This window comes from Lepidochelys kempii, chromosome 8 (assembly GCF_965140265.1).
Source record: "Lepidochelys kempii isolate rLepKem1 chromosome 8, rLepKem1.hap2, whole genome shotgun sequence".
NCBI classification, from domain to species: Eukaryota; Metazoa; Chordata; order Testudines; family Cheloniidae; genus Lepidochelys; species Lepidochelys kempii.
Genome location: NC_133263.1, coordinates 16614587 through 16628575, shown reverse-complemented (window position 1 = coordinate 16628575; position 13989 = coordinate 16614587). Strand labels below are relative to the sequence as shown.

Here is a 13989-nt window from a genome sequence, read left to right as displayed (position 1 = left end):
GGCGAGAGTTGCACGCCTCCGCCTAGGACTCAGACCTGCTGCTGGCTGCTTCTGGGCCGCAGCCCGGGCCACGGTGCACCCTGGCTGCGCCACTGACTGGGAGCCGCTGGAGTCCCTGTCCCAATCCCCTGGCCCAGCCCTGAGCCCCCCTAAACCTGGAACCCCTTCCTGCACCCCAAACCCCTCATCCCCAGCCCTACCCCAGAGCCCACACCCCCAGCCCAGAGCCCTGACCTCCTCCCGCACCCCAACCTCCTGCCCTAGCCCTGAGCCCTCCCCCAAACCTAAAGCCTGTCCTGCCCCTCAAGCTCCTCATCCCCAGCCCCAGCCCAGAGCCCTGACCCCCTCCCGCACCCTAACCCACTGCCCCAGCCCAGAGCCCCCTCCCACACCCCAAACCCCTCATCCCCAGCTCCGTTGGGTTGCGGGCATCAACAATTTTCTTCAACTGGGTCCCCAGAAAAAAAGGTTTGAAAACCACTGTACTAGGATACATACTGTGTAAAGGAACAGGAAGTGGCGATTACTCACATTGCAAAAATTCTTTTCAAAGTCAGGGCCAGTGATGAAGACCCTGATGAACAAAAAGCTGCCTGTGAGCGTAAGTAAGTTGCTGGACAGGCTGCAAGACAGAACGTGTATTCCTATCTGAATGCTCCTTTTCAAGAGCTACATACCTAACTCACTCGGATACCTAACTCACACATTCATTCACACTGTTTTGCTTTGTGTATCAGCTGAAGAAGTGCCAAGCCACAATTGCTCTCACAAGTAGCTTGGTCCATTTCACGTGCTACTCTTTGTCCCTAGGAGCGACCAACTACCAATGGTTGTCCTGGGTATCTGACACACATCCCTTTCTGCTTGTCACTAACTCATCTGGTACAGAACCCAAGTACTGGGGGTGGACCACCTAAGATTCAGACACATATGCTTTTCAGTCTAGGTTTCTTAAAGCCTCCCATTCAATTCAACAAGAAAAAATTACAACAACACTGGTATAACTTATCATAGCAAAAAGAAAGACTGACACTTCAAGTAGGATCCACCAAAGCTCCCACTTTATAGTATTCTAGGTCACCTGACCCAGGAGACAAGAGATGTGTTACAAGATGCTAGTCCCCAACTCTGCTCCATTAGGGATTTTTATCTCCTGACATGGTGGGGCTAATGACTAGCCTTGCCCTACAGTAATTCCTTAATCAGAATAAATGTTTAACTTCCTTTCTTTTGCTCTTGCATTTAGATCTCCCATAGATACAACACTCTGCATGGGAGTTGTACTAAAAAAAAAAAACCCAAACAGATAAAGAAAAAAAACTACGTTTAGTAATTGTATTGTGTATTTACTAATTGTATTGCGTGTTATTGTTTCTCACAGAGAGTTGAAAATTAACTTCCGATAAAAAAAAACAAAAAACAAAACAGAAAAAACAGTCACATGCTTTAAAGCAAATATGTATGTAACTTCTGACCAAATAAGGCTTAACCGAGACAGCGTGGTTTTAATTTTGCTGGAACCCATTATAAACCAATTTAATTAAACCTATAAATGTAGCATCTCATCCATGATAATCTTCCATAATTTTGCCTTGCAGTTAAAAATTTTAATTGATCCTAATGTTTGCACAATGGGTGATATCAGATAATCACTGAGTCTTGTGCTCATAAATTCACTGATGCAATTTTGGAGAACTGGAGATCACTTTGCAGAAAAGAGGCTACAAGTTTTCAGATGCTATCAAAATATATATTGTTTCCTTTCCATCTAATTTTCAGATGCTATATCAAAATATATATTGTTTCCTTTCCATCTAATCCACCCTTTGCAGATTGCTAAATACTTATTTACAGAGTGAAGGGTATCTGGTTTTGTAGCCTACACTCCATTCACTGAGATGACTTCAGTCGTACAAGATTCAGAAAATACCCTCCCCAGTAGTCTTTCTACTATTTTATAAGCTTCTTTTATTAAACCAAACCTTTTTATTAACAGCATTCTCCCCCCACTCCCCGTATTTTCCCTGGTGTACCAACTCCAAAAATTAAAAGTGTTCCTGGCCCTGCAAAAGCTCATATTTTAGCAGATTAAAACAGTCATTTAATAGACAATTTGCAGCCCTGGGTAACAGCAGGATAATAGCATGGTGAGCTGCTCTTAATGATCACAGCTCTATCATGTGGTTCTGTGTGCTTTATTTACTTAGCACAGCAAGAGCAAGACAACCTTTATGTGGTGCTTCTGTTAAATGCTGGGTTTTTTTGAGCTCTGTGTTTTGTGCAAATCCAAACATACAAGTGTCGTCAACTGGCCACTGGACGACATTTTACCAACTTCCCAGTGAACATAGCAATGATTATACTTCCTCAGACTACCCTTTCCAGGACCCAAAAAGAACAGTTGGGCCAGTCCTCCGAATATACCAACTTAACGTAGAAGGGATGTCCAGGGAAAAAGCAGATTACCTCTCGAGGACCCTCAAAGACCATCACGTTGACATTGTGGCCCTCCAAGAAACACACATAAAAGAAAAAGATAAAGCTGCCAGATATAACATCTATGGCTATACTGAAATCACTGCTGTCAACTATCCAAAACATGGGCTAGCAGCGTACATGCGAAATGGATTAGAGGATGTGGAAGTTTTGGAAGAATCATCGACCAGTGGGTGAGAGATCAACATGGTTAGAATTAGGGACATCATTACAGTAAAAATATACAACCACCTAACATCATGTGGCCTGATCCCATCTTATCTTCCCTTCCTCATCCGGCCATCTACATAGGTGACTTTAACAGCCATCACGAAGACTAGGGATACTGCTTAAATGACACAGCCGGGGAACAGATCACAGAATGGGCCTCTCTTGAAGACCTCCACCTGCTCTATGATCTGAAGCAATCTGGATCTTTTTGGTCTGCGAGGTGGACAATAACAAAAGGAGTACTTGTGGCACCTTAGAGACTCACAAATTTATCTGAGCATAAGCTTTCATGAGCTACAGCTCACCTCATCGGATGGACAATGGATCACAACCCTGACCTGTGTTTTGTGACCCATAATTGGGCATGTGTCCCACTGGCCACAAGAACCATGTTGAGCCACTTCCCTCATAGCCAACATCGCCCGATCATCCTCCAGAATGGCCTGGACGTGCCTCTTATGCAGTCTGTGCCAAAGCCACGTTGGAATTTCCACACGATTGATTAACCTACACTTCAGAAATAAAAGGAGTACTTGTGGCACCTTAGAGACTAACCAATTTATTTGAGCATGAGCTTTCGTGAGCTACAGCTCACTTCATCAGGTGTTCAACATCTGATGAAGTGAGCTGTAGCTCACGAAAGCTCATGCTCAAATAAATTGGTTAGTCTCTAAGGTGCCACAAGTACTCCTTTTCTTTTTGCGAATACAGACTAACACGGCTGTTCCTCTGAAACTTCAGAAATAGAATCTCAGATCCCACGGCTCAAACCTGATACCTAGAAACTTCAGTCGTTTTACAAACATCCTAAAATCGACCACTAAGAAGTACATCCTGTGTGGTCACCACAAGGCTTTCATCCCCTGCTGGACAAAAGAATCCGAGTCTCTCCTGAGGGAATAGGAAAAGAGTGGCAACCCAGATAAAGCCACTGCGCTGCTTGAGTCCTTGAATTCGGCACGCCTGGAGAGGTGGAAAGAGACCACTGAAAGTCTTGATTTCACCCATTTGAGCCATAAGGCATGGGCTCTTTTGTGGCAACTTGGAGGATCCCAGCCAGTAACACAATGCTCAGCAAAGGTGATAGCAAATGCTGTTACTTTTCATCTTCTTTCTAACAGCAAGATGCCGACAGACAAGATTACATGTGAGGAGATCCAGTGGGAACTCCGCAGAAATCTTCAATAATGCCCGGAGGAATCCCCACTCTCTTCCCCATATTCTGTCAAGGAGATCAATGTTGCACTGTTGGAAACCAAAAGCCAGAAAGCTGTAGGGGTTGATGGAATTCCTTCAGAGTTTCTCAAGAATCTGGGGAGATGGGAATGGCTAGCGGAGCTTTTTACTGCCCTACACAGAACCGGAGAAGTGTCAACAAGCTGGCAACAGGCAACAGGGATTGCTCTACTGAAGCCTGGGAAACTCCCAGAGGATGCAGCCAGCTACCTCTGAAGACCTCTACTGTGAAGATTGGAGAAGACAAGGAGGAGAGCTTTGCTCTTTCAAATTCTAACGGTATTGGGCCTGTTGAGATAAAATGGATGACAGAGGGGGAACCATCTGGCACAGTAGCATGGATATTCAAATCCACTATCTATGTCCCCTTTGAGCATCATGTAGCACTGAAGGTAGAAGTAGTTGCTTACAATGGACAAGAGAGAAATCAATAAATAGCTAAATTAAGAAAGTGCTGATGTCTGTTTCCAGTCTCCTCTTCAGGCCATGAAGAAACAAAGGACTAGAAGGTAAATAAATACTTTACTTCAGATTTGACTTTGACATTTTTGAAATTGCTACAGACCTCTTTAACAAAAAATGTGGAGACACCCCTGCTGCTGGACTCAAAGAGGGAGACTCCATTTCCCAAAGCTGAGATTAATCCTTATGTAAAAATTTTTAAATGTAGCACTCACTCAAAACCCATTCTCCACAGAGTAAACCTGTGTTTTATTACTCACACATAAAGGCTCCAATTAACATAGAGAGAGGCAGCTGAACAGCTATGGGACTAGCTGCCAGGATTTGCAAATTATAATCATAGCTCTGCTGCTCTGTCTCTTTGGGTATATCTACTCTGCAATTGGGAGGTTTGATTGCAGCAGCATGTGTAGACATACCCAAGCTAGCTTTAATCTAGTATGAACAACTGTGAAGCTAGAGCAGCCGGCAGAATGTTACAGATCAAACATCTCTGATCCAGCTCAGAGAGGGAATGTAGTGACGGGGCCAATGGCCATTGAGAGAGCTCCCACTGCAAGGGATGATGGTCTGGTGAGCACCCCCACAGCAAGACTCTGTCATTTTTTTAAAGCTGTGCACTGCATAATACTCAGTGACTGAGTGTTACTTTTTTTTTTTTTTTTTAAATATATACACCATTTTATTTCCGGATCTAGCTTCGATATAAGAGGTTATGAACATCCATCATCTGCAACATCTACAACTTCTGTCATCTACTAGTACCACCAGTAACCAGCAACTAAACATACATCAGACAGTAAATTACCTATATTAAAAAAAAAAAATAAAAGAAGACTTCAACATCCAGTAAAAACATAGCTGAGTTCATAATCAGGACCAACAAATGCCAGCAAGCCTCCATATATTACAAGATTGCTCGGTTCATCATTTATGCAACAAATTCTCCTTTTCATCTTGTTCAGAACAAATAGTTCATTAACATAGTTCAATCGTTACAACCAGGCTACACTCCAAGCAGCAGAGCAAACACTGCTGGAAGGTTGCTGGATACAGCGTGAAAGAGACTGAACAGTCTGCAACAAACATTGGTGTGAAATTTGTTAATCTGAGTCTTGATGGGTGGACCAATGTACACAATGATCCAGGAACGTGTGTGTGTGTGACAACAGAAAATGGGGTTGTCTATCTGACAAAAACAACTGATCCATCAGGAAATGCCCATATCATAGAATACTTAAAAGAAGGAGCAGTAAAAGCTACAACAAACTGTGAACAAAAATTCAAGTATGTAGCTTTGTCACAGTGCTACAAATGTAGCAAAGATGAGACGATAAAAGAAGATAATGAAGAGAACCTGAAACATCACATGTGTGTACAGTGCTCATCTGAGGCATCTTTCAGACAAAGATTTAAGTACAACTCCAAAAATAAAGGAAAATGTTGCTGAAATTGAAAAATACTTCCGTTAACAACCACTTTGCTTCAGCTTCACCAAAGAGAACAGGGGATCCAAACTAATTGTTCCCCCGATGCAAGATGGAATTCAGAGACTGATTGTTTTGAGTTATTTACTAAGAAATGGCCTATTCTGATAACAATTTGTGAAGAAAATTGTGATAAACCAAATTGAATTATCACAGCCAAAGTAGTCAACATTGGATTAAAGGGAAATATAGAAGATATAAGTTCCAGTATATTCAGCATTTCCATAGCCTTGGACAAATGGCAGAAAGATTGCTGCTGTATTGTTGATGCTGCTGAAATTTGGAAAGATCTTCAAGAGACATTGAAGAAAAATATCCAACAATGAAGTTAAACCGCAGGCAGTAAAGAAGCTTCACCTCATTTTCATGTTTATATACTCAACCCAAAGCGGTAACGTAGATGCTTAACTGCCCAAGAAGATGCTGCTGCTATGACACAGGCAACTAATAATCACTCATCAATCATGCCAAGCATAACAAATGTCAGGGCTGGAGGTGAACCATTCAAATAGTGGGTGTTTGCTGATGATGTTTTAAAGAAAGTGAAACCACTCAACTGGTGCAAATCACTAGCTAAGCACCTGAAACCAGAGTTTGTTGAAGTGCTAAACCAGCTTTTTCATAGCTGCAGGCACAGAAATAATATTTTCTTCATTTGGACTAATTCAGTCAAAATTGAGAAATCAGTCTGGAGCTGAAAAAAGTAGGAAAACTTGTCTCTCTCTTCCAGACTATGAATAAAAATGAGAGGGGAGGGAGGATGAGATCTACTAGCTTTAAAAGTTTGAAGGACAGCCTACGTAACTTAGGAGACTGTCTCATTTTCAAGAAACTTAGCGGAGTAGGAACTTAAGCTCTAGTCACTTTTTACTTAGGTATATTTTAATTTTTTTCCCAGGCTGATCTGAAAGAATCAGTTTAATTCACTACCTACAGTTAAATCCTCATTTTAATAGTCATTTAGTTGTAAATGTGCAGCTTATTTTAATACTTATTAATATAATAAGTTTATGTATCCAAAACATTTAAGGTTGTCTGGTTTAATAAAAATAAATATAATATCCTGTTCTGTGGACTTTATTAAATCCCAGTTGCCATCCTCACGCAGTTTGACACAAATCATGAGCAAAAAGTTAATCATCTAGTAAATAAGCAATATAGCATTTACCATTTCCTAACATATAATGTACAATTAATAAGAATCTGAAAATATTAAGCTATATCCTGTCTTAAATAAATGTAAATATTACAGTGTACCCACCTAGATAGCAAAAAAAGATGTGCCAAATCTATGCAGTGTAGTTGCAGTCACGTCAGTATCAGGATATTGCAGAGACAAGGTGGGTGAGGTAATATCTTTTATTGGACCTGATGTCTCTCTCACCAACAGAATTTGGTCCAATAAAAGAAATTACCTTGCCCACTTTGTCTCTATAAAGACTCTAGGTCAGTGGTTCTCAACCTATTTACTATTGTGGGCTGCATATTCAGCTCTCTGTGTGTTATGTGGGCTGTATCCACACAATATATATATGACCTGGATGGCCCTGAGGATGTTACATGGGCTATAGCTATGTGTTGATTGGGCTAGAAGCGGCCAGCAGGCCACAGGTTGAGAACCACTGCCATTGTAAATCAACATGTTTTAATGGTTATATCAACCAATGAGAATGCACCTTTCTTTATAAAACAAAAGTACAAATGGAAAAGTGGAAAAATTGATTATTTAAATCAGTGGTGCCCAACCCAACTACACAGGAGGGCCACATAAATCTAAACACAACCTTGTGTGGGCCAAACAGATACTACGTATTTTAATAAGATTTAAAGTCACCTGTATTGATTTATATTGTAAGGTCAGCTTGTTTTGTATGTATTGGGGTAGGTTGTTTCTGTGTACACTATTGTCTATTTACGCACTTGTGTAAACTAAAATGATGTAAACATGACGACAAAATGCAAATGGATTGCCCGTTAGTTTACTGTGCTGAAGCAGGCCGCGGGCCTTATGAAATGCTCTGGTGGGCTGTGTACGGCCCACAGTCTGTAAGTTAGGCACCCCTGATTTAAACTGTGGCTTTTCATTTGGTGATTTAAATCACTCCACATGTGAGTCCCCAGTGTAAATCAATGTAAAGCAACTGCAGTAAACATGCAATGCACTTGTATAGTGCTAGTCACCTAAGTATCTCCATTGGGAAGGCTTTTATCAGCTCTCATCAATTAATATTAAGAAATATACTGTAAGGTGACAACTTTAAAGAAGCAAACAACATGACAAGGAAACTAGGCTTTAAAAAGGTTTCAGAGTTGTAGCTGTGTTAGTCCGTATCAGCAAAAACAACGAGCACTACTTGTGGCACCTTAGAGACTAACAAATTTATTTGGGCATAAGCTTTCGTGGGCTAAGACCCACTTCATCAGATGCATCTGGGTCTTGGCCCACGAAAGCTTATGCCCAATTAGGTTTTAAAAAGTTTTTCCCCCAGTACTACTGTCTTCTTCCCCTAGAAGATAATTTGCAGTGAATCCATGCTAAATGGTGATACTGACCCATAGTCATTTAGTATGCAACTTACTTACATTAGTGGCACAAATTCAATTCATTTTTCAAAGTGTCAGTTCGAGGCTTAACACTTCGAAATCCTCCCACACACGCATTTCCATTGACAGCTTTAGAGATCAGTTGTCATTAATTACATTGGGAAAGATCAATAGTACTAATGAAATGCAAACCTGCCAGATAACCCTCCCTCCCCACCCCGAAAAACCACCACCACCACTGCACATTATGATTCTAAAGCCTACAAATGGAGATAGTTTGACAGCTGAAAGATGTGCTGCGTGAGACGTCAAATTGTTACTGAACATTTAGGGCCCGGTGGAGTTATCCAGCCTATTAAACCTGTGTTTAAAAAGCAGAGCAAATATATCATCAGCCTACAGGGCTCGGCTTCATGATCTGCCAACATTTCATGCAAAGAGACAGTTAGGACTATTCTTAGATATTGCCCTCCCTTTCCTCTTTCTCACCCACTTGAGGAACTGACCCCTTCAAATAGCTTTCAATGTGGTTACCAGTTACCATCATATCCTAACCCTGTGCAGGAGAGGGAGCGGAGGAGGTGACACAGCAATAGTAAGAAAATGCCTTTTCAGTCCTCCTTCCCCTGCAAAAGAGTCAAAGGGCAGCAGCAAGAGGAAGCAAGGCTGAGCATTTCAGTGGTTGAAATTGTCAGAAGGGAGCGAGACGCGGGTTTCCACCCAAGAAAGACAATGGCTGGGGACCTGGACGCCTCAGAACCTGGTGCCTTTGCTGGACCACTGCGGGGAAATGCAAGAATTCTGACAGATAATGAGGGATTTTTCTTTTTGTTGGGGGCAAGGCAAAAGAATGGACAGGAAAGTCCATTAGCAGTTAGATACTATGGTGAGGGGCACTCCACAAATACGGAGGATAGTTTGCAAATGGTCCTCTCGCTGTGAATTGGACCAGGCTGACCTATGAGCAACACCATCCTTTTTGCCAAATGACAGACGGCAAGCATCAGCAGCATTAGTTGCTGCTGGATGGACATAACTGACTCGCTTCTCGGACAGGCATGCTGTTGCCACAAATTGTCTTTAAATAGCTGATGGGAATCTGCTAATTTCACCATCCCTGAATACTAGGAGGCAAAAGGAAGCCTAACAGGCAACCAGAGATTAGAATTCCAGTCTAGAAGGATGCAAACTGAACATCTGAAATCTGTTGTTGATTCCTTAAAGAGTGCCAGCCGATGGAGCATTCAGCTCGCATAGTGAGAGACTTCATTCAGACAGAATCAGTCAATTTCCTGAAGGGATTCAAGGGAGGGTTTAATGCTAGGTAATGCTGAACCTTGCACTGTGTGCCAGTGGCGGATGCTACTGAGCGATAGAGAGGCCTGTAGGGTGTTTACCTGCTATTCACATTGCTCACTCCTCAGGTCAGGCAATTTCATAATTAAGCCATCTTTTCTATTCTGTTCCAAGTAAAAAGGAAAGGAAAATAAAATAGCTCCCCTGGGATGAATAAATGCAAAGGTGCCACATGACAGCATGCCACATGACAGCAATTTCTGTGAGAATAATCGGAGTTGCCCTGTTTTCTCCGTTCCCTTCTCACCACATTGTTTCCACATTTAATGGAACATCATTAACAATCGCCCCTGGCTTTCTGCATCTGTTTAGAGCAGGGGTGGGCAAACTTTTTGGCCCGAGGGCCACACCTGGGAGGGGAAATTGCTTGCAGGGCTGGGGCAGGTGGTTGAGGTGCGGGTGCGGTGTGCAGGAAGGGGCTCAGGGAAAGGGGCTGGGGTGTATGAGGGGGCCAATGGGAGCTCTGGGAGAAGTACCCATAGGCAAGAGCAGTGTGCGGCGCTCTCTGCTGCCCTACCCCCTCGGGCTGCAGGGACGTGGCGTGGCCGCTTCCAGGAGCAGTGCGGAGCCCGCGGCAGCGGGAATCCCGCGGGTCAGATCCAAAGCCCTGAGGGGCTGGATCCAGCCCACGGGCTGTAGTTTGCCCACCCCTGGTTTAAAGAAGGTGAAGGTCCTCTGTCTTAGTAATATGTTGTGAATGGCTGATGTGTCAGATGTGTGCGTTCACTTCTGCTAGAACTTTGGAGAAAGAATAAACTGTGACGTCTTTCTAAACAGAGTCTCGTCATTCTAAATTAGCATGGGTCTGTAGCAGCGTCTGCCTAGAAACATCCGTGGTGATACAGCAATCTGTTTAATTTAAACTAAACAAGTTGAATATTCATTGGTAAATCTAAGTTCTGAGCCTCCTATTGATGGTGGCCCTCTCACTAAGCAGTACAGACACTTGTTTGAAAGACACTGATTTTGTGCCCAAAACACTGAATTGGGAGCTAGGAACTTCTTCAATGACAGTTGAAGGTACTGAGCATCTCACGTGATGGGACACCAATATCATGCACTTTGGCTTATTAGAATGTAGGAATCAAGAGCGGTAGCCATGTTAGTCTGTATCAACAAAAACAACAAGGAGTCCTTGTGGCACCTTAGAGACTAACAAATTTATTTGGGCATAAGCTTTTGTGGGCTAAAACCCACTTCATCAGCTGCATGGAGTGAAAAATACAGTAAGCAGTATAAATATTACAGCACATGAAAAGATGCGAGTTGACTTACCAAGTGGTGGGGGGGGGGGGTCAGTGCTAACGAGGCCAATGCAATCAAGGTGGACGTGGCCTATTCTCAACAGTTGCCAAGAAGGTGTGAGTATCAGCAGAGGGAAAATTACTTTTTGTAGTGACCCAGCCACTCCCAGTCTTTTTTCAGTAGGAACTTTCTTTTTCAGACAATTAACTGATAGTTAATGGAATGGTGATATTCTGACTAGCCCACTAGTTTAGCCGTTTTATTCTGAAGAAGGGCCACTTCCAGTGATTTCCTTTAATTACCCATATAATCCTACTAAGAGCTCTATCAAGCAATCTGGCCAAGGTCAAAGCATGCTAAAATGGCATATGCCACAGACAAAAGATTGAGGAAGAGCACAGGAAAGTTTGGTCTCTTTTCTTCATTCCAGTAGTCCAGAAAACTAAGCAGCACTTCCCAAACCAAAACCAACCAAACAAAAAACCCAGAGAGAGAACCACTTGTTAAATGCATTTGAAAATTTACTTGTTTTAGAACTGCTGTTGGCAGTTTTAAGCCTCCTTTATGTGACAGCCATCTCACAGTCTTTTGATGTATTTATCCACACAAATCCCTATGAAGTAGGGAAGAGCTATTATTCCCATTTTACAGATAGGGAACTGAGAGCCGCAGAGAGGCAAAGTGAATTGCTTGTGGTCACACAGGAAGTATGGGCAGAGCAGGGAATTGAACACAGGGGCTCCCAACTCCCAGACTAATGTCCTAATCACTGGACCTATTGAAACTAGCAAAATTCTTTGCCCAAATTAAAAGATAACACATGGTGACTTTTAAAAAGGGACTATGAAATGGGCTCAAGCCAAGATAACCAGAAAAATAAGTTACTAGAATTGTTGATTATGTGATTTCAGCCCAACTAAAGCTCAATTTGGAAATACTATTCCATTTCCCACGTTTCCTCCTTGCTGTTATGGAATTCTTCAACTCTTATTTATTTCTACCCCAAAAAATCATAGCCCCATTTGGTATGTCTACACAGCAAAGAAAAACCCACACCAGCCGACTCAGGGTCATGGGGCTGTTTCATTGCTGTGTAGACTTCTGGGCTCGGGCTGGAGACCATGCTCTAGGACCTTGCAGGGTGGGAGAGGCCCAGAGCTTGGGCTCCAGCCCAAGCCCAGAAGTCTACACAGCAATGAAACAGCCTCGCAGTCTGAGTCCTGTGAGCCCAAGTTGGCTGGCACACCCCAGCTATGGGTTTTTCTTTGCTGTGTAGACATATCCATTGACAACCAAGGTAGTTTTACCACTGATTTCAGTGTGGCCAGGATTTCACCCGAGTATTTAACTGGAAGTACGATTCCCTCATGGGAAATTTCAGTTTGAAATAATATGCTTCAGCATCTAAAAAAAGAACAGAATCCCAATGTTGTTGTTATTATTTATTATTTGTATTACTGTAGCTCATAGGAGCCCTAGTCATGAACCAGGGCCCCATTGTGTTAGGTGCTGTACAAACACACTCCTTCTGGATACAAGGTACCAAGGGCAGGTATGAGCCAGATTAGTTTTGGATAATGGCAATTTTCCTTTAGCTAAGAGAAGAGATCTTCTCTCTTGCAATGTTGTGTACTGATCATCTAGAGAAGGTGGTTTATTGAAGAATTTGTGTTGGGGTTGTCACGGAGACAAATTTTTTATTATAAACTTTATTAAAATTCAGAAGTAAGGGGAAAACATTACCTTTTCATGGTTTTCTATTAAAATCTCAACCACAATATTCTGAAACTTGATGTCCATAATCGCTGCAACAGTTTCTTCTTGAGGTCGAAGCAGCGTTGGTCCAAATACCACACCCAGATTAGCAACAGTCATTAGATTCTGTTTGTGATTATTAGCAACACTGTAAGGAAGGAGAAAGAGTAGGTAAAATTAACATCAGAATAATCCCTCCTTCATTTTTGGCACAAATTTTACAATTGTTTACATTCCTGAAACTCTGGATGAACTCCTTCCAGGCTCAGCCATGTGGAAAAGAACAGACTTAACTGGAACGTTACCAGTGTAATTTCAGCCTCTGTAAATTGACTGATACCAGGAAAACCCAAATAGTTTAATCCTTTTCTGGATGCTAAATCCTAAATGGCTGAATGTTCCAATCTACAGCCTACTCCCCAAAAAACAGCTTGAATCATAAATCTTTCAAATCCTCCTAAAAGCAAGTAGTTGGACCTTTGACATGTGCTATTCTCAACTAAACGAGCAACCTTCTATGTCCACATTTCAAGTCCTTCCGCCTGATTTAAGCTTTTGCCTCCACCCAAGGTCAACGCTATTCCAATGCAATCCAAACAATCTGAAAAGTAAAGATTTTGCTGTTGTCACCAGAGAGTGAGGGGAAAATATACACATGCATACACACAGTATTCTCCTCCAAACTGGAGAACCTGCTTAAATAGGGATGTTTCTCTGGGATTCAATTAAGACCAATATTTGCTAATGATTGCTGCTTATGAGAGGCATCTCAGGTAATTTGTTGGTACCCAAACTTTGTTTCCTTCCCTCTCATGCTGGTTTGAGCTCTCCTCTTGCATCAGCTTTCAGAGCACCACTTCTTGCTCCTGCACAACTTGCTCCTGGCACACATACTAGGACCCCACATGTCTGGGTGTCTCACAACTGTCCATGCTCCAGGCAACGTTTCCACCAAACTCCAGGGGCCTGTCTAGTTACACGATGGGCTTGGCGGCTCCATGGAGAGCAACACTACCATTCGTAGGTGCTGGAACTAGGGGTGCTGCAGCACCCTCTGCCTTGAAGTGGTTCCCATCATATACAGGGTTTATTGTTTGGTTCAATGGCTCTCAGCACGCCCATTATAAAAATTGTTCCAGCATCCCTGCTACCCCTTTAACAGCAAGGTGTTAATTAGAAATTTCTCTGCATAGAGAAT

The 13989-nt window shown here is 42.5% G+C and overlaps 1 protein-coding gene across 15 annotated transcripts in view; it reads right to left on the bottom strand.

The window, feature by feature from the left end:
• Positions 1-13989, bottom strand: part of ARHGAP26 (Rho GTPase activating protein 26) — a 327129-nt gene that overhangs the window by 97158 nt on the left and 215982 nt on the right. For all 15 annotated transcript variants that reach the window (XR_012160231.1, XR_012160232.1, XR_012160233.1 and 12 more), the window contains one exon: positions 12780-12939. Coding sequence is in view for 8 of the 15 variants with exons in the window: in XM_073355711.1 (XP_073211812.1) it covers positions 12780-12939 (160 nt within the window). In the remaining 7 variants the exon portion in view is untranslated. The remainder of the gene's footprint in view (positions 1-12779; positions 12940-13989) is intronic.